This window comes from Punica granatum, chromosome 2 (genome assembly GCF_007655135.1).
Source record: "Punica granatum isolate Tunisia-2019 chromosome 2, ASM765513v2, whole genome shotgun sequence".
In the NCBI taxonomy this organism is placed as follows: domain Eukaryota; kingdom Viridiplantae; phylum Streptophyta; class Magnoliopsida; order Myrtales; family Lythraceae; genus Punica; species Punica granatum.
Genome location: NC_045128.1, coordinates 23,262,264 through 23,284,105, shown reverse-complemented (window position 1 = coordinate 23,284,105; position 21,842 = coordinate 23,262,264). Strand labels below are relative to the sequence as shown.

Sequence of the window (21,842 nt, the reverse complement as noted above, 5' to 3'; positions counted from 1 at the left end):
CGGTTGGATTGGAGGAATTTGGGAATTTGAGGATTAGGGTTTCAAATGGAATTTGGGAATTGAGGATCGATTGCGGAAATTAGGGTTTTGCGAGAAAGAAGATCGACTAAGGCAGCACAACGTCGTTTTGGGTCTGGATCGATTGAGGCAACACGCCGTCGTTTTGGGTCCAACCGGTCTGCAGGTTTACGTTGCATGGCGTCGTTTTGGTTTTGGGTGTTCAGGAAGCAAAACGATGTCGGTTTGGTAAGGACGTGGCACAAATTTGACGTCGTTTCTGCCAACTCAGCTTCCACGCCACATTTCCGTTCAATAACTTGACGTCATGACCAAACTGTTAGACGGAATTGAAATTGATGGATCAAATTCCTCATTTTGAAAATTCAGGTAGTCAAGTGGTGGCAATTGAACAATTCTATGACTAAAGTGTTAATGGTCTCGATATGTTTATTAAGATCCTCTTTTTTTTAGGATTTTAGGGTTTCGGGGTCCGAAGATATAATGATAAAAGACGATCACCATGGCAAATACATTTCGATTTTCTGACAATAGAAATGAACGTAATCGCTTATCAAATATTATTAGGACAATATCGGTGGATAATTCCATATGCCTTTAATTATAATAAGACCGTAGAAGGAAGAGACTAAGGCCTGTTTGGCTCAATCTAAATATGGGATGAATTCCGAACTTTGGAGGGAATCCTCTCGGATTATCTCCGAATTTTCCACGATCGGTTGAAATTCTCCCATATTATAGTTTCGAAATTCTCACATTTGGCAGGAATTTCAAGCCTAGATATGTCAATTTTGAGATTCCAAGGTCTTTACGGCCCTTAGAGGGGCGTTTATTGGAGTCTTGTTAGATTACTTCCTGGCCCGTTTATTTTCAGGGTTAAAATCACAAAAATTTTAACTTTAACTTTAACTCAACTCACTACACAACAAAAATACACATTTCCCAAGTCAAAAATTTTAACTTTAACTTTAACTCAACACACTATACAACATTTTGTCCTTTTCCACAATCAAAATCAAAGTTACTTTAACTCTGAAACCAAACGCACTAATAACTCGTTTGATTTCCCAATCTGATTTTATGATTTTAACTCTAACTTTAACTCTACTCATTACACCAATAAAAGTCAACAACACAATTATTACTTTTTCATTTTTTTCAATTCTTTTAACCATTCATTCAATTTTTAATAATAAATTCTCTCAACTATTCATTACTATTTCCATAATTCAACAATATAGTCATTTTTTTAATTAATCATCACATTTTTACACTTTTTCTCATAATTCAACATCTCAATTATTACAAATCAATTAAAATTAAAACTCAAATCAACTCAACTCTAAAACCAAACACACTATAAGATTACGGAAAAATCGACCCGTTTATCAATTTCCTTGGAGTATTGGTCGGAGTACGAAGATTGTTGTGTTTAATTAGTAATTATTATTGGATTACTCGAATTATAGATGGTAATATAATATTATAGTGTTTGGTTTGTAAAGTAGATAATAGGAGTGGCAATATGTGTTGTGTCATGTTTAAACCGATCTTGTCTAAACGAGTTCATGTCAAAAAGCTCTAAAGCCGAACACGACACGTTTAATAAACGTGTCAAAATTTTCAAACACGAACACGACACGTTTAATTGCGGGTTGACATGGATACGACACGTCTAACCCATTTAACAAAGTGTCTAACTGTATATGTATACTAACCTACACGATATGATATTGTTACCTTTAGGTACATATTATACATACATGATATGATACTATTAACTCTAATTACACATTACTACATGATTGACATGATAAAAGCACAATAAACGAGTAATTTATATAAAAAAAATTTAGATGATTTTAGTATACTTTCTTCTATATATTGATACAATATGTGAAACAAGTTTATTAACACAATAACACATAATATAAACTGATCTAATCGTGTCTAAACGGGTTACAAGGGTTGAAACCGTTTAAACACGTTTCTTTATCGTGTCGAAACGGGCTTGACCGTTTAGACATGAAACACATTTAGTCTCAACCCAAACCCACTTAACTCCGTGTTGTATCCATTTCGTGTTATCGTGTTATGTCAAATACTGTCGGCCTTAGTAAATAAATATCCAATTTTTTTGGGGATAGATGAATATGCAAGCTTATTAGATTTACGTTGTTGAATTTTTAAGTAATTACATTAATCAAATTATGTGCATTTTAAGTAATTTATTATTACATAATTTATGAAATTACAAGAAAGATATTACGCCAAATTAGTAAATGAATTGCAAATTACGAAGAGAGACACCGCTCATTAAAAGTAAATCTAATCATCCCAGTTATGCATGATCTAGACAATAATCCATTTCAGCAATTGTTTTGAGTTGCTAGGATATGATCGAGATACCGAAACATTTCCACCATTAGTGATGGAATCAAAAGGGAAGGAAAAAGTATATATATAAGAAAGCTTAACCGCATTTTGTCCCCAATAGAAAAAATAACTAATTTGCTTATCCGCGCTTTTATTTTTATATACTTTAATTAGTATTTAATGCGATATATTTCGTAAATATATTTAATTGATGATTTGTAGTAAATTCATTCTATTAGTTGAGAAAACAATTCTAATAGTGATTTATAATTTATTTGTAACTAAATTTGCATTTTTATAATGTTAGTTAAATGTTTTATAATTTGCATTTTCAATGGTATCGTAAATGTTATGAAATATATAATAATAAATTAATAATAAAGTGGTCTCGCCCTGCTTTCTCATGATCTATAAGAACTCCTCCCTATCGATGTTGCAGCAGTAAAAGAGCTTCCATGGAGGATTTCAGCTCGAATATTTGCTGGTACAGATTTGGAGAAGAAAACCAGCGATTTACCCGTTTGGATTGAGAGTTAACTGATTTTAACTTTAACTTTAACTTTAACTCAACACACTACACAATAAAAATACACATTTCCCAATTCAAAAATTTTAACTTTAACTTTAACTCAACACACTACACAACAAAAACACACGTTTCCCAAGTCAAATTTATAATCACATCTTATTTGTCCTTTTCCACAATCAAAATCAAAATCAAAATCAAAGTAACTTTAACTCTAAATCCAAACGGCAGGCTTCCGTCCTGACGCCGCACAGAAATGATCGAGAATAGAGCGAATCGTCCCCATTTACTTTATCGAAGCTTCCACAAATCGTAAGAGATCATACCCTCCATATACTTTTGGAGACTGTTTTCACATACAGATCAATTTTACAAACTTTGCTCTAATTACAAGGATAGATAGATTATAGTGCGCATTCGAATTTCATCTCGTCGGGGCACACATGCGTACGCTTTGGGAGTGTCCACCTTCCCGGGGATGCGCGATGGACGAGCGTGAGAAGGAGTCGCCACCTACCATTTTACGACCCGAAGGTCGAGGGCCGGTAAGTTATCCGGGTCTAGGGGTACGGGGTACACCTAATTTGTTAAGGCAATGGTCTGTACGGAACCGGAAATTCCTAATTCGGGGTTCTATTACGTGGGGGCCTATATCCCGCACGCCCTTTCGGTACTCTAATTTGCTGGGCTTGCCATTTTATTTATTTACCGCGTGATTTAGGGTTGCGTTCTCCTTGCCCGTTTTGACACCGTAAAATCGATGAATCGATCGATCCGAATCAAGAATCTGTAAGGGGAGTAAGTCCATTCGTCAAAGGAACGGTTCGCTATCCTAGCTACGGTTCATCGAACCATGGTAGTTGATTCCCTGCACGAACCGAAACCACAAAATGTTAAATTTATTTGCCGTTTGGGTAAATGAACCGATTCAATCAATTTTGCACTTAGAGGGATCCTTACAAATGAATGAATAAGTGTACAAATAAAATCCTCGCAATGTGCTATCGAATAATGACAAAAATACAATTGAATAAAGTAAATGAATCCCGATCGGTTTGTATTGGGCCAATATTCCGCTCCGGCTCACCACGAGATTTTGAATGACCGATAAGTAAATTAAGGCAACACGGGCTCAAGGAGCTGGGGGTTGGGTCCGACTGGACCGACGGACAGTAAAAGAGTCGATTGACTCTCAAGATGACCGTGAGCACGGTCGAGCTCCCGGGCGATTGCCTAGCTATGATTCACGCACCCAATCCGAGTCATCTTCCGCTTAGACACTACTCAAAGTGAAGCGGTGACTCGAGGTTAGACCCCATTCCGCACTCGGATTGCACGCGCTCGGTGTACATGGGGGGCGTTGGACCCCGTGATCGATGATTTGGGACGTTGGATCCCGTGTAATACATAATCTATGGGTTCGGACTCGAATCGCAACAAAGTAACAAACAATTGCGGAAAACAGAAGGAAACTGATGAAACTGATGGAAAACAGACAAAAACTTATCAATACAGACAAGTTGCGTATTAAACCGAATTTACGTGGCTTAATCAGTTATTAACCGCGGTTAATTGGCAAACAATCTCCCTACCCTGGGCAAGCAAATGAATGTGCTAGAATGCAATTCTAGGTCGGCTAAGTGAGTGTGTTTGTTTTAAGGTTTTGTTTTGTAAATGACATTGTGGTTACATTGAATATGCCAAACTTGTGTTTTGACTCTAGATTTAGAACCTAGAGTTTCGCCTAACCATTGTCTAATGTTTGATTAAGTTGGATGAAGGGTTAGTAGGATTTCACATATTTTATTACAGAAAACAAATCTAACTACCCGAATCTACGGTAGGATAACGGAAACACTGAAACCGAAAAAAGCAATGTAAATGACACTTGCACCCGAACGAGCTGCTCGTCTCCGACCGTGGATCTAGGTGTTTAAATCACCATAATGCCTAAGGAGCCAGCGATTCACGAAAAGACGGTTATGCCCTTGAACTGTAAAGTGTGTAAAGTGTTCATGCAAAATTTGAAATCACGTGACGCAGACTATCGAAAGTCGGTAGCCGGTGCCGATCGATTCCCTGGGTCCATCAGGGCATGCCGACCCCGAGAGAGCCAAGAAAACGATCGTTCCGCCCGGGAGTGGTCTAAGGAAGGTTCGTACATCTCGACCCGAGCTGCCTCAAATCGGGCCCGGACTTGAGTCGAGGCACGCAAGCATTCCCTATATGCCCATACTAAGCGTGTTAAGTGTCTCGATGCTTTCGAAATTGTGGGTTTTAAAAGGGCGTTTCCTATATTTCGTAATTCGTCGACGCGTTTATAAATTGATGTTCATACGATTTTATTTAAGACGAATAATTTAATTAACCAAATGATACGTCTCATTTCTCATTTGTGGAATGTTTTAGTGATTGAGGCCTTGAACCTCAATTGTTATGGATTAATGAAATGGTTGTTCGAAATTAACGCGCCTAACATACAAACTAACGCGAAACTAATGATTGAACGAAAAATATAATTGCAATCAATTCCAAGAACCAGTTTTAAAGCGACAGAGGAGGCCATCCTCGACCCGAGGGAGGTCGAGGGGCATTCGGCCACCCTCCAAGGAGGAAGCTGAAAACCTCATTGACCCGGCTTAGGTCATGAATTGTCTCCTGTATCAGTTTTGGCCGTTTCTTGCATGCCTAAAATATCAAACACGATAATAACGCATATTTTACAAAGTTAGTGTTGCCATGATCTTGGAAGACGCAAACTAGCATACAAGCATGGACAAACACGATATTTAAAGGAATTGATAAAACGGCACCGACTCATGGAGACGAAAAATATAAAAATTTAAAAACTCGAGAAATGACTTAAGTCGGGGCAAGGAAACCGTGTATGGCCCGGGAGAGTCAAGTGAAGCTCTCGGCCACCCCCCTTAGGGTGAAGCCGAAAGGCTCCCTTGGCTTGCCCGAGCCAATAAGGTTTCCTCGACTCCGAATCAAGCCTTTTCACGATATGCTAGCATACTATAACGATAAAGACATGCATAATACGATGTGAAAATGCATAAAAAAAAACATAAGCTCGCATGCGAATCGGTCATGGACCGCCTTATCGCCTCACAAATGCAAAGAAAACGTAAAAGTCCTAACTTCTCTAAGTCGGAAATGGTTATACTTAGCCCCAGGATGCGAGAAAAGTCGAGGAAAGTCGGAAAAAGTGGTTCGGGAAGTCGGTTCTGCTCCTTAGAACGAACAGATCCGAATCAGTGAAGTCGGGTCGGGTGGCAGATCAGACTGGCAGTCCGGCTTGTCGGGACTGTACCGGTTGATCGGGGTAGCCTTTTCGCACAGGGTCGGTTGCGTTGGATTCCCAAGAGACTAAGGATCACACCTGCGCTGGTTTCGTGAAGGTTGAACGCATAGATTTTCTGAAAATCAAAAGCAAAGTCGGATAAAAAAAAATGACTGACCCAGTCGGGGCAAAACAGACCCGACTGGCACCCGATGAAGAAACGGGTCTACAGGAGGCTCCCGGTGGTCTTTTGATGCAAGGTCGGTGGCATTGGATTCCTAACTGACTGAGGATCACGCCTGCAGTGGTTTCGTGAGGATTACAAGTGTAGATTTTCCTGGAAGATGCGAAGAAAACCGGTAAAAAACTGGAAAAATCTCTGAAGGGAGAAGGGAAGGAAATGGCGATGGTGCACGATTGAACGGCTCTCGACACGCGACCGCCTTGTCATGGGGGAGAGTGAGGGTCGTGAGGAACCCCTAGGAAGTGAAGGCACGACTCGTCATAGTCGTGAGGTGGTGGAAGTGTCGAGGAAGCCCGGGATACCGTGAAAACACATATGGAACCCGGTTTTGGACAGAGCTGGCTCGGGCTGTTGGAGGCTTCGAATCGCAAAAATAACACCAGAAATGGGACTCGGGAGGTCGAATACATGTGGGATATGAAGTTTGTTTGAGGCTCGGATAAGTCGGGAAGGAAGAACTCGCCTAGAAACCAGGAAACTCCTAGGGACCCGAATCTGGACTGGGTTGGAATGGGACCTAGATGATTTCAAATGCCAAAACTAACACCATGAATGGACTCGGGAGGTCAAAAACATGGGGGGTATGTAGTTTGTTTGAAGCTCGGGCTAAGTCGAGTGGGCGGTCATCGGAAAACAGGTGGTTTTTCGACAAAAGCGGCTTTATTTGGCCTTGGGTTGCTGCTGTAGGATGCTGAACGAAATGAGGAAGTCGAGAGGAGTTTTTAGAGGATTTTTAGAGTCAGAATGGCTAGAGAGAAGTGGAAGAAGAGTTGTGATTAAGGTTAATGATGCAAGAGCATATAAAGGTGAGCTTAATGACAAGATTGAGAGAAGTTAAGTGTAATTAGAGTGTGGGGAAAGGAAGAGAAGGGAAATGAGAGTTGATGGATGGAAGGATGGATGAAAAGTGTATAAGAGATATTTTGAAATATATGGCGGAGGCTCATTTGGCTCAACTCTAGAGTAGAGCCATGGCTTGTAGCTTGGCTTGGCTAGCTCAAGGGGTCCCACTTGACTACGAAAAAAGCTGGAAGAAGCTCGGGGCTCGATTGATCGTGCGTTCGATATTCGTGGTTCACTTGAACGACGAATTATCAATGTGCGCACGAATACGGTTTTAATGAGTCTAATATTGACATGCTTCTTGTAAGTGAATACTCGGGGACTCGAAAGTCGATTTTGCTCCGTTTGGATGATCGGAGCGAAGTTGTCCGCTTCTTATGCCTATTTGCACTTTTGCGTGTTGTAAGGCTCACACCGATGTATTTTTCACATTGAGCGGAACGGTTCACTCGCCGACCCCAGCTAGAGATCGATAACCGGAGATGACCTAGGAATCCGCGAGCGGGGTTCTCTCAGTGTTTCCCAAGTGTTCTGATGTGTTCGGAGACCATTGTGATCTCCGTTTGTCAGATACGAGTCCCGAAGGTTTGCCAGGAGGCGGTCGTGACCATTGAAACGTCACTCAAGAGTTCGGTATGATTTGCTTGCTCCGAGCCGAAATGATTTCTTAGCCCCCGGGGGTTGTTGGGAGTGGGTGGTGCGGAGCTCGGACGTCAACATTTCCCTGAATAGGCTCTAAGCCCAGAATTCCGTCTAAAAGGGGCCCTTTTGTCGCCGAAATGGTACTCGGGAAACCTAAATGGATTGTGCAATGTGATTAGGGTTCATTTTCCAAGCCATTGAGGTCCATGGGATTGATTGGCATAGATTTCGTGCACCAACGATTTTTTAAAAGGGTCTTCGACTATGTTTTTGTATAGAAATGGTCCCTTTTTCAGAGTCGAGATCCACTCGGGAGACCAAGATGAGTTCCAAAAAGCAGTTAGAAACCTATTCTCTGGTCCTGTTGACCCTCAGGTGTGTGCAGACCTGTTTTCGGGTGCCGTTTATTGGTTCGTTGATCGGACGTCCCAGGAGCCCTGTTAGAAAGACGTCTACAAATGTTCGGGAGTGCCCTGGCTTAAGCATGAGACATCTGAAAATGCGTTCGGGGGTGCCATTGGTCGTTTTGGTACAGAAGGGATTTTTAGAACCCCATATTGAACACCTTCTGATGCTCCAGTGATCCGACGATGAATAGTACTACAGTGCCGGCTTTTGCTGTCCCGAGGTTTGTTGCCTGTCCGCTTCCTCTGATTGCCCCTCTTGCGCCCTTTGGTGGCCTTTGCCTCTTCCTTGCAGTTCATGTCTCCGGATCCGCACTTCCGTGTCCGTTGGCCCGACCGTGAATAGTGATCCAGGCTTTGATCAGGTGATCTCTGTTGGAGCTGATGAACCAAAATAAGATGCTGACAATTATCATCGTATCCCGCTTGTTCATTTCAATTAAACACCCAACAGATGCAATGTACGGTTGTATTCACCGCATCCGGATGGACAGGCTGCCTCCTCAAAAACAGATTCCTGACAAAATTACCATTTTACCACTTTACCACACATCTGTTTTCTCTCTTTTATTCCAGTGCCCGTTTTCAGGAACTGATAAAGAAACCGTTTACAAGAACTGGGAAGGAAAAAGGAGGAATAAGACTATATGCATACATATATATATGACTAAGTTATGCAAAATGCACAATCTAAATTCTGAAATTACTGAAGAGTTATTTAACCAGCTTGTGGCAAAAATCATGATTTCATTTATTAACAAACTTATTCTTCGACAGAGCCGTATCTTCTGAGACCATCTATAATCATATAATTGCAATTTCCTTTTAACCTAAGAATCCACCTCCAGGCATCGTGGGGGGCCCTTGATATGAAATTTGTCCCTGAGAAACTAGCTGAGACCGTCCCGGACCTTGAACATACCCTTGCCCCATTCCCATTCCAACAAGCTGCTGTTGCTGCTGCTGCTGGGGGCGTTGCTGCTGAAGTTGCTGAAGCTGTTGCTGTTGTGGGAGCTGTTGAACCTGCTGCTGTTGTGGGAGCTGTTGCTGCTGCTGAATTTGGGAAAGCTGCTGCTGCTGCTGTTGCAGTTGCTGCTGCTGCTGCTGTTGCAGTTGCTGCTGCTGCTGCTGTTGCTGCTGTTGTTGTTGATGCTGTTGCTGCTGCTGGAGTTGAGAGATCTGCTGCTGCTGCTGGAGCTGAGGGATCTGCTGCTGTTGGAGCTGCGGAAGCTGCTGCTGCTGCTGCTGCATCTGCGGGTGTTGCTGCGCTAGCATCTGCTGCTGCTGCTGCTGCTGCTGCTGTTGTTGCTGCAGCTGTTGCTGCTGCTGATTGGGTATCTGTGGCTTAAACACAACCATATCCTGTGTCACATGAAAATGTCGAGAATTCATTTGACATCACAGGGAAGAAGAAAACGATAAAACAGAAACTGCATGGCTTGAATGCACAAAACACATGAATCTGCAACTCGTAATTGCACAAAGAACAATCCAACTTCTCGATCAATCAAGAATTTTTTAAACCCATAGTACCAGGGGAAAAGATGAGAATGTTGCAGGCAAAGGAAACTTTCATTCTTTCCTTATTTTCAATAGTGAACTGAGTTGCATATTCAGTAAAGAAGTAGCCGATCGAAAAAGAAGAGAAGTTCAATTAAACGGAATATTCTTACCCCAGGAAAAAGCATCCCGATCAAGCGGTAAGCTTTGTCTGAAACAGAGAGGAGCAAAGTCTGAGAGGGTAATTGGATCACTGCACACTGGAGGAAGCAGAAGTAGAAGAAGAACAGAATATCAATTTCCCAATGTCAGAATATCAATCCTTTGTCAATAATATCTCACAACAGATGATCCTCCATTATTTTTCCACCAGTAAAATGTACCTTAGGGCAAAACATGTATATTTCAATAGCTTGTCTGTATTGTCTATTAGAATCAATGTGGCTGCGGTAAAAATCTATGCATTGACGAGTGATTCAAAAGGTGCTTCCAAGAGTACCATCATTCTCTTTTATTTGCATGATGACCAACTTCTCGTTTTGACATATACACCTACATATATAATCATAATTATTCACATTGGTGGCTGTCTTTTGTTTAAGTGTGTCTGTGGGAGTGTTTGAGTGAGACTGAGACGGAGCATATCATATAACTTGCTACAGACGATGAGGATTTGGTTGAATTTTCTGCTCATCACCCTATATTTTAAAATGATGCCATGATAAAAATATTAAAGAACAGCTAAAGTAGCAGGACTCTGGTCCACAAATTTCATATGGGAAATAACAACAAAGCTGTGGAACTTACAAGCTTCTTCTCTTGCAGCTGTCCAAGAAAACCATGCTGGTTCATGGCCCGAAAAACAAGGAAATCGGCCTTCCCTACGTATTGCCTGTCATAAAAATGGAAGAAGATAAAAAAAAAGAATGAGAATTGTAAAAGGATTACCAAGCTGATGGCAGAACCTCTAAAACCCAGAAATATTATTTTAGAATAAACTGAGCTAACTTGTTGTTCATGTGGTCCTGAGATATCAAACGAACTATTTGCATAGTTTGAGGCCAGTTATCTGCAAGCCTGAAAAAAGAAAAGAACAAAAATGCAATTGACATACAGAAAATTGCCTTCGGTAGACCAAAACGAATATGCATTATCAGCTGCAGCTACGTTTTCCCATAACTGAATGAGAAGTAAAATAAATTTCAGAACTCACGTCTCTGACGCCGATGCACTTCTGTAACCCTGGCATAGATGACAAAAAACAAAAAAAAAAACAACGAAACAAAACGTTCAAGTTCATGTACAGAATTAGCTGAAGAGACAACCCGCACAGTAATAAAAGTTCATCAGAACGAGAGAATTAAGAGTAGATAAAAGAAATACAAGCGACAATTCTTCAGATGAGGGAAAAGCGTGAGGGCCTCATGTCTAATTAGGAAAAAAAAGTACATATATATATATATATATATATATCACTATGATTGAAAATCATACTTCTAGTCTGGTGATAAAGACTGGCTGCCCTTGTCTCTGCCCAGATAAATTTCCCTGCATGCAAGTTAAAGAATAGTCAGCATATATATACATAAAAACCATTACAGTTACAACTTTTTCCTTGCAAATCACAAAGTTCATAGCATCAACTCTAGCAGATGCTGTCTATACAGTTCAATTTTTCTTCCAAATTAGGAAATCTTATTAATTTCGATTCATCTTATAGATCCAAGTTTAATGATAGAATGCTTCCGTGTTCACGCAACCTTTCAAAATTTGGAGCAACAAACTAAGAAAGAAAATTATAGCGGGCAGAAAGAAGACACTTATGGCTAAAATGATTCAAGAGGAAACTCATTCCTTATCTGGCTCCTCTAACTTTGACAAATGAAAGCAAATTTATTCCTCATACTTTTAAGGGAAAAGGTAGCAACTAAAACTTATTATCAGAACCAGAGAGAGTATTTAAAACCAAGTTAACATGGAAATGAAAATTGAATCAATTGATTTTTCAAAGATGCAATAGATTCTTCGGCAGCATGCTACAATATCATTTGAAACCTTTAACACTTGCCTAATATTTACTCCTTTCTAGACAATGTACATAAAAAGCAGGTTCATGCAAAAATAGAAAAGGTGATTTATATCAACAGAATGGCTTCCTAATTCTGGGAAAGAAGCTCAACAGCCTTCAAAACATACTGGCCAATTGTGCCCACTCATTGTGATCAAGTACTTAAAAACCATACGATCAAGTAAACTACAAAAAGTTTTAAGTAAAAACTAAGTGTTTTACTAACAAGTTTAGTAAATCTCATTGAAATCTGTGTACATTGTTTCAAAATTTTTGTATCTTTCTCCAAAATCTATGTAATTTACTTCCAAATTTGTGTACTTTACTTTCTTTGTTAGTAATTGATTACCAATTAAGATAATTTGCTTTGATTGTATAATGCAACCACTTTAAAGTAATTGCACCATACACCTTCCCAAGGGGACATTGCAAAAAAAAGAATTGGGTAACCACAAGTTTGGGGATTGATCAAGAAGTCTATATGGAAGTCTATCATTCTCTCATTGAAAACGAATCATGCAGTTTCCCAGCAGGAGTCCAAATTAATACATATTTATATATACCAGGCAAATTTAACTTTCTCAAGAAGAAAGACAAGATCATCACGCTCAACATAAGAAACCATTTCAAGATAAAACAACCAATTTCATTCTGAAGAAGAATGGCAATGACAGAAAAGTCACCATCATCTCAGTAGGAAGCATCCAAACTAATACTAATGTGGATATTCTAGAAAGAACATCATACCTCCCAGACTTTGATATATTTAGACTGTGCTGTTTGCAAAGCACTAGATGGCTGTTGGGACAATTGCATATTCGGTCCAGGATTAGGATTGTTCCCTGCACCAAGTGACTGCATCCCTTGCAGACCCATTCCAGGAGTAGGGATCATAGTCCCGGTCCCAGTCCCAGTTCCAGCCCCAGTCCCAGAAGAGGCATTCGCTGCACCAAGGCCTTGATTCATAATAGTCTGATTCATCCCCATTCCACTAGGAACAAGCTGAGATCCTCCTGTTAGGTTCCCTTGGCCGATACCCTGCACAGCTTGACCCATGCCTTGAAGATTTCCCGTAGGTTGTTGGGGCACTCCAATGTTTGAATTGGCAGAAATGTTAGAAGGGGTAGTAGAGAATGAACCACTTATTGATGATGGGATGCCTTGAGATGAATACACATTCTGAGCAGTTGCAGCTGAAGGGACAGAAGATTGCATCCCGCTAGATGATATCATGTTTGACATGTGCATGGCCATGGGAGTTTGGTTCATTGTTGGTAGGCCGATTGAGGTCCCAACACTTAGGGCTGCAGAGTTCACAACTTGCCGTACTTGAGAGAGGTTGTTCAGAATGTTTGAGTTAGCAGGTCCCCCAGGCCTCAGCGGTTGCTGTGACATTCCTCCACTTACAACTGGCTTCAGATCTTGTATGCCATCACCACTGGCAGTTATGTCTTGAGAAACAACAGAAGGGGGTGATGAAGTTTGTAAGGTTGGTGCACCTGCTTGAGAAGCAGGGCGAGGAATTTGAGGAAAACTAGGTGCAGTTGCTACCATAGAAGTTACAGCTGCTGGCTCCTGAACAGTGTACTCATTATAACTCCATCATTGACGCTATATAAATCGGCATATCTCTAACATAAACAAAGAGGTCTTACCACTTTCACTGTAGCTGTAGGAACATTTCCAACAGAAACAGGTTGCCGGTTCAGCATAGATCCATTTGCTGCTGATTTAAGGAGGAAGATAAGGAAAATGAGACAGTAGTCAGTCCACATTTATTAAGGTTATTATTGATATTCCAAAATGCTGCATCAATAGCTGTAAGAGCTCCGGTTAGTTTGCAGTCACAAACATATAGATGTATAGGCAAGATGATGCCCAAAGCCCAGTTACATAGTATTTAAGTAGAATTTGTAAGAAGAAAAGTTCATCTCTGTCCCAAAGGCAAATCTTCCTCAAGAGTGTATTTCTAGAATTATTTAGCCTCATACAAAATATTTCCTTTCCCTTCATCTCAAACTAAGAAGTATGAGGCATTAAGAAACCACAGCAGTGGCTATCATAAGAATTACGCCTTGAAACGCAAGTTGTGCCACTGGTAAAGGAATGACAACCAGCAAAAATAGCAACTTCATCCAGCAGACAGCTTTTCTTTCTTTTTTTAAGTAAACAGAGCATATTTTAGGTCATTGAGAGCATGATATTTATGGTCAGAATTTCTACTGTTGACTCACGAAGAGAATGATTCATATGCATCTATTATTCTTTTATCCCCACAAAATCTCCTAGAACTTATGTGGCAGTATAGGGAGGTCAAGCAGCAGCACAGCAAGCAAACTCAGATGACATGATAGTGAAGACTGAAGGATCAAAATTAATCCACAGTCTAAACTCTCGAGGGGAAAAAGAAAAGAAAAGAAAAAGAATGTGCAGCTTTACACATAAAAAGAACCTGATCGAATTGATGCTGGAGGATTCACAGTCACTGAAGTTATCGGAGCCATGTCCACTTTCATAGGACCCTGATTTGAAGATAAAGTTGAAATTCCAGCACGGCTTAAAGCTGCACGAGCCTCCATAAAGTTCTCTGATATCATAACAAGAAACTGAGGATTTTTGGTGTTATCTACTGGAGGATCTGGTGCTTGGGGATTGCGCTTTCCCTGTTATGCCAAATAATTCATCAGCAGCACGCCCAAGCGTTAGTGTAGGATATGATGTATCTATACTAGCAAGCTTTCTCATCTGACTCCTTTGCTGAAACGGCATACGCCATCTCAACTATCCTAAGAATATAAAACTTCAAAGTAAGCCCTAAATATATTATTCTGAGAATAATTGAGATGCGGAAAAAAGTCCACTACCAAGCACAACTAAGATAACAAATCCAAGATAAAATACCCCAGTTATACTTACAGCATTGTAGATTGCCCTAAGTTTAGAAAGCTGCTTTGGACAAATAACTGATAAAGAAACAAAGCCCTGCAACATGGTTCAAGTTAATCAGCGCTGCATTATTTAAACTTCTGTCAGTATCTTTTAAAGGAAAAATTCATCAGCACTAGTCATAGAGCCTACCTGGGGAAAAAATTTAGCAACTGTCTCAGCATCAGATAGACAACTTTCTGCTTGGGCTTCAGTATTGTCATTTTCCAATTTTTGCACTTTTGGTCGATAAATTGGTGTTGGTAAAGGATAAGGATTACTAGCAGCAACAAGAATGCAATGCCCTTTCCCATCCACAGTTTGCTGTGTCTGGCTTCCATTTGGGACAATACGGAACATCTGATTGGCACATCACAATTATTCATTAGCGAAGGAAACCATTCAACTTGCTCTTCTTATTATTCAAGTTATAGAGTTTGCTTCAATATGAACCAGCGGCTTAAAAGAATTTTTAAGTGAAAAAGATATCAGCACTAAAGAATGAAACCTACTTCCCATCATACTTTTGTTCAAAGCTCCCATCAAATACAATATCATGTAATTATCCTTAACAATTTAGAATTGTTCAAAGGCTTAGCTTCTATGACTGATTTTGTTTAAAGTTCACACTAAGAATCACATATTTAGTGGATATCTAAAATTATACTAAAACATATCCAAGTAAAATTTGTTCATCACATGAGAAACGGTTATATAGACCACAAATCGCCATCTATTTAAGTTTATTTCAAATGTCAGAGAAAGCATTCAGCAGCTCCAGTGAAAGTAAGAACTAGAGAAAATTTTCCTTGTCCACATGTCAAGCGGTCCAAAAGTTGTGTCAGAAAAGAATTTCCCTACTTAGAATAGATTCATAATTATCATTAGCCTAAAGAAGATAAATGACATTCTAAGACTAACGCCCACTGCCAAAGAGATGTAGTACATCTAGCCTTGGCCGACTCCTTCCACTCCGATTAGGATCTACGTTTGTTACAGTATCAGAAGAAATTTCATTTATAATATTCATTAACAGTTCTTTTTTTTTTTTCCCTCAAAATGCACCTATCCAGGCAAAAGTAAATAACAAGTGCAACAACTACAAAAAGATAAAATAAAATAACGAAGAATTACTAAGCCTTGGAACATTGGAATAGAGTGTAAGATTCGCTACATGCACCCAGTTTATTGATTCCTTCGTACCAGGAATCATGAGCACCAAAGTACATGCAAATGCAAAATCATCAATAATTTTCAACCAATTTTTCCTACATTATCTGCAGTAGCCAAGCATTAGTTGAGTTGCTATCGCACAAGTTACATTTTCCGCAGAGCACCAGCCAGATATATCATTATGATTGGATCATCATCTATGTTTTCTTTTTGAAGATAAACCACAAGGGCTACCACCTCTAAGGGTGCACTGTTTATTGACAAAGCAATGCACCAGTAACGAGAACATTTTTCATGCTTGACGGATTAAACAGACACATAGTGATCACTTTAATATAAGCCAAAGTAACCAAGATAAAGGTTAAAGAACTTAAGCAGTGGCCATCACAATAGCTATAATTCAATACGAGCTCAGGCATAGACAAAATCAACCAAATCAGGATAGTACTTGGAATGCTGGTTTTATAACTATAAATAGAAGCTGAAAATACCATCAAAGCTTCTGCAAGACCCTCAGCAATAGCAGCATCATTGAAACCACCGCCACTGAATGGTATCGCCAAAAGCCACTGCAAGAAGATATCGATGTCTTTTGTCCAGCCAGTTCGTTGTACTAAGGAATCTGCATAAGGAAGAGGAGAAAAGTCTCCATAAACGGAGTTAAAACATATGACAAGGAAATCCAGGAAAAAATACGAACAGCTCCGAAGGACTACACGTTATACCCCTTCTAATTGCAAACTCACTGGTAATACACCACCAGCATCGACTAGCTTAACATTTCAATATTACGCTCAAGTGAAAATCCTCTTTGCCTAAATTTGCATTGAAGGCTATATTATGTCCTTGGTCTGTATCTTTTAGATTGCAGGAACTTATGTAAATGGTTGTTGAACTCTTTGTATATGGTTTGAGATTTCAATAAAGGGATGCACTTATCCCAAAACAGAAAAAAAAAATGTAGAAAAGAGTGGTTTAGATTCTACATTGAAATTCATCAACAAAATAAATGATCAAACATGAAGTTGCTAAAGTCACAGCAACAGTATTAATGCAGTTGATTTTATCTATGACTCAAAAGGTGAAAGCAGACACATTGAAATAATTCCCATAACAACTCCCCCATTATCGAGCTGTGGTTTCTACCGTATGAGTAGCAGCCATAGAACTCAATCACAAATAGTTTTCCATATTTTCAACTTTAAGCAATTGAAATGACACTTAATAATTGGGGGAAAAAGAGTACAGACCACAGTAAGATCCATGAGTAGTAAACATAACTAAGGAGAGCTCGTAGTTGACCGTAGGGGGTTTCTGTAGACAAGAAAAACATATAAAACAGAAACTTAGATAAATAATTTGCAAAATAGACAACAGAAGCCTAAAAGCAGAGAACAACTACAGCTGCAAAATACAAGTGACAATAATGGAAATCGGGAAAGGAGCATACCTTCCCATCATTCGCGCAAAAAGATCTGAACAAAAAACATAACAGTGACCGGCATAATGGTCAGTTCATAATAAAGGACCTTGTACAGTATTGAAAAGTTACTTTTTTGTTACTAATGACCAAGCTATTAACCTTCTATAAGATCATACTGAATACTGTAAGTGAAAAGAATTCATTCATCTACACGTAAAACTGAAATCGAAATTTGCCAAAAGGGAAAGAACAGTGTCAGTGAAGAAGGACCTGATAATCTTTTCAAGGTAATCTGAAACAATGGTCTGCCAGTAAGGGCCCACGGCAGCCGTGCCTTCAACAGCCACAATCAGCTGCTTATCCGCCATTTCGAGGCACGTTAAGAGAATTTCACAGCCTACATTTGATCACAGAATAAGACGGAGACAAATTGTTAATGCTGCGAAAACAAAGATAAAAGCTTCGGGGCTGAATTGAACGATATAAGCGTTAAAATTATAATGGTTTCCGCATCATCTTAATTAGAAATTAGACATGAAAAGAGTGATCTTTGCACAGAGATTACGTTTTTCGAAACAGCTTTAACAAATTCTGTCTGTCCCGCGTCTTTGGTCTTGATGAAAAGGAGGGGAGACGAAATGGGGTCAAGCGGGGCAGCTGATCACAATTAACATTAAATGCCATAACATAGCAAGCATGTCTCTCCTGCAACCTTGAAAAGACACCTGAAACGAGAATCGTCACCTCGTCAATCCGTCTGGCGGCGATGACGTAGCAGCTGCAAAGGGGAGGGAAGAGTTGCGTCACAGCTCAGATTTGCCGCGAGAGCGAGCGAGAGAGCGAGAGAGAAGAGAGGGCGGAGTATGAATTGAAACGGTCCCATCCCTGGAAACATCTTCAGGGGAGATTTGATGATTTGACGAGGAGGGAGACGAAAGCCCATCGAGAAAATGGACTGGGCCCTGAATCTTTTTTTGTTTTTGTTTTTTTTCTTTTTAAGTCTGAAAAATGGAATATGGATGGTACGGATATTCTGAGATGATTAGCTGAAATAAATTCTATTTGAACATCGGTTTCGGTCTGACCACGAGATACGGCAGTAATGCTGCGCTTGATTTCAAATTAGGATTTTAAAATCAGATTTTGATTTTGAAAAAGAGTGGTATAAATTGGGCCCACTCTTTGACTTTGTATAAGTTATTTTGTTTTGTTGTGGGTATAATTAGGTTAAAGTTGTGATTTTAAAATCACATTTGCAAACTAAACAAGCCAAATATTTGTTAGAAGAAAGCGGGGATGCCCGCAAATAACATGCTGGTTGAATCGGTTTGAAAGTTAAAAAGTATTGTGAATATTAATTAATTTTATTAAGATCCTCTTTTTTTAGGATTTTAGGGTTTCAGGGTCCGAAGATATAATGATAAAAGAAGATCACCATGGTAAAATAAATTTCGATTTTCTAACAATAGAAATGAGCATAATCGCTTATCAAATATTATTGGGAAAATATCGGTGGATAATTTCATACGCCTTTAATTATAATGAGACCATAGAAAGAAGAGACCGGGGGCTCTTTGGTTCAATCTAAATATGGGATGAATTCCCATGTTTGGCGGGAATCATCTTTGATTATCTCCGAATTTCCTGCATTTGGCTGAAATCCTCCTATATTATACTTTCAAAATTCTCACATTTGGCAGAAATCTCAAGCCTAGAAATGTTAATTTTGAGATTCCAAGGTCTTTACGGACCTTACAGGGGCGTTTGTTTGAGTCTTGTTATATTATTGGAAATGTTAAGATTACGGAAAAATTGACTCGTCTATCAATTTTCTTGGAGTATCGGTCGGAATATGAAGATTGTTATGTTTGATTAGTAATTATTTTTGGATTACTGGAATTGTAGATGGTAATATAATATTATAATGTTTGGTATGTAAAATAAATAGATAGGAATGAATATGCAATTTTTTTGGGGATAGATGAATATGCAAGCTTATTACATTTACGTTGTTGAATTTTTAAGTAATTACATTAATCAAATTATGTGCATTTTAAGTAATCTATTATTACATAATTTATGAAATTACATGAAAGATATTACGCCAAATTAGTAAATGAATTGCTAGGGAGAGAGATAACGCTCATTAAAAGTAAATCTAATCATCCCAGTTATGCGAGATCTAGACAATAATCCATTTCAGCAATTGTTTGAGTTGCTAGGATATGATCGAGATACAGAAACTTTTCCACCATTAGTGATGGAATCAAAACGGAAGGGAAAAAAAAAAAAGCTTAACCCCATTTTGTCCCCCATAAAAAACGGTGCTATGTTTCAGTTTGTAAAAATAACTAGCCCGCTTACTCGCTCTAGGAGATGATCGAGAAAACTATTTTGGTAGTGATTTATAATTTATTTGTTACTAATTTTTCATTTTTATGATTTTAGTATTTTTTTTATTAATTTGCATTTTCAATAGTATCATAGATGGCATGAAATATACAATAATAAATTGATAATTCAATTGCTAGTTATATGTCAAATAGTTGATTGACTATAGAAAAACATTTGCTACTGAAATATATAATGAAATATTAGATAGTCAAATATAATACTATGCAAATTATGGGGAACCTTTTGAAATCAAAAATTGAAAAATAGTACGAACAAAATCGATATAACCTAAAAAATAATATGAAGAAAAAAATGTTGAAATAACTTATAAGGTAATATGGAAAGAATGCGAAAGTATAAGATATAATCTTCCTATTTCTATATTTCTCAATTTATTTGTAGGCACTTTACTCTATTTTTCAGTTTATCAATTTGTCTTGTGTTTTTTCTTTCTTAATTTCCTTGAACTTTTTGAATGTGAAATCTCTTATATATTAATATAATAGTAGATTTCGACCAAATAATCGGATGAAAGCACATGAAATATAAATTAATGAGGATATTGGTCTAAAAGCTCAAATTGATTAAATGATATCCCATCAGTATGTAAAAGAATAATACTTACTCAACCTATAAGTATATTTTTCTGAAAATACATATTGATTAAAATTATTACCACTATAACCAACCTAAAAAATATTAAAAGTTTTGAAAAAATGTATTGACAGGAATGTGAAGGGACAATAAATCACATATTGATGGTTTATCGAGAAGGCTTATGTGGAAATTTACTACTAAAAATAACCACAAGCTCTTGTCAGAGTATTCTAAATTGCTATATATAAAATATAAATAAGAAAAATAATTATAAAAATGAGAAAAGTTGATTGGAGAATTTCGAACACGAGACAATGTGCACAATTACCCATGTCTCTACCATTATAGTATCAAGGGGTTTTTACTCCATATATCATACGGTTTCACATTTTATTTAAATCTATCACATGCTTTTAAAAGTGTAAAAAATATCTCATGGTTTGTATTTTCTTTTTAAATCTATCATGCTGTTATATCTTCCGTCAACATTTAACGATCTTGCCGGCCCTTTTACCTAGGATAGATTTGAGAAAAAAATTACAAAGATGAAAATAAAGAAATATCCGAAATTGGAGGACAAGAATTATACTTTTCCCAATAGTTTATTATCCGGGAGTTCTAACATTAAATGAACTTGGTCCTATAAATAAACAATTTAGGGAGTCCCTCTCTGCTGTGTAGTGATAAAGTCGCGATGGCTTGTTTTCGTCTTATGGTTCTCTTGTGTGCTCTTCTCCTTCTGCTTTTCGCAGCTTCCCTGCATGCCGATTCCCATGGTGTGGATCCGAGTACATCAGCTCAGGTGAATCAAAGGGCACCTTATAAAACCCTTTATGCAGGCGGTAGTGGTGGAGGCTATGGCAGAGGATGGTCAGAGGGCCCAAGAGGCTTTGGGTCAGGCGCTGGTTCAGGCAGAGCAGGGGCGGAGCCAAGATTTTTATCCAGAGGGGGCAAACTTATACTTTTGGGGCAAATTTTAAAAAATTCAAAGTTCAGGGGGGTAAAGTACTAATTTTACATTAAAAAACTCATACTTTTGGGGTAAAATTTAAAAATTTCAAAGTTCAGGGGGGACAATTGCCCCCCGCTCCTTCATTGGCTCCGCCCCTGAGGCAGAGAATGGGGCAGAGAAGGTCCAGGCGGCGGCATTAATGGGGGTGGTCGTGGCGGAGGCGGCGGCGGCGGTGGTTCACAAGGTGGTGGGGCAGGGTTTGGGTTTGGATACGGCAGAGGTGGTGGTGGCCGTATAGCCCCACCAGCTCAGGTTGGTGCCATGGGCTTCGTCAATGAAGTAGGGATACCGGTGAAAGCAAGAAAGACCTCACGGGGTCGAACTAATAAGGGCTAAATCTTACTTGTACTCAGAATTATACGCGGATGTATATGTGTCCAATATAGGCAAGTAAGATGTAACACATAATGT

General features: G+C 38.9%; 1 protein-coding gene across 4 annotated transcripts; it reads right to left on the bottom strand.

Moving 5' to 3' along the window:
- Nucleotides 1-8,971: 8,971 nt before the first annotated feature.
- On the bottom strand, nucleotides 8,972-18,332 carry LOC116196246 (mediator of RNA polymerase II transcription subunit 25-like). Of its 4 annotated transcripts, none has more exons than XM_031525876.1 (17): nucleotides 18,173-18,331; nucleotides 17,994-18,085; nucleotides 17,699-17,825; nucleotides 17,456-17,480; nucleotides 17,256-17,319; nucleotides 16,497-16,627; nucleotides 14,986-15,192; nucleotides 14,824-14,889; nucleotides 14,360-14,570; nucleotides 13,563-13,633; nucleotides 12,655-13,482; nucleotides 11,334-11,387; nucleotides 11,053-11,081; nucleotides 10,848-10,916; nucleotides 10,647-10,731; nucleotides 10,013-10,099; nucleotides 8,972-9,701 (listed from the first exon to the last, which is right to left on the bottom strand). In XM_031525876.1, exons 3-17 carry the CDS (start codon nucleotides 17,794-17,796, stop codon nucleotides 9,165-9,167), a joined length of 2,562 nt encoding a protein of 853 aa, XP_031381736.1. In that variant the 5' UTR covers nucleotides 17,797-17,825; nucleotides 17,994-18,085; nucleotides 18,173-18,331; the 3' UTR covers nucleotides 8,972-9,164. The 4 variants fall into 4 exon arrangements, with proteins under 4 accessions (XP_031381736.1, XP_031381738.1, XP_031381737.1 ...); XM_031525878.1 differs by having other exon boundaries at nucleotides 17,994-18,041; nucleotides 18,173-18,325; XM_031525879.1 differs by having other exon boundaries at nucleotides 9,165-9,701; nucleotides 13,563-13,630.
- Nucleotides 18,333-21,842: the final 3,510 nt, after the last annotated feature.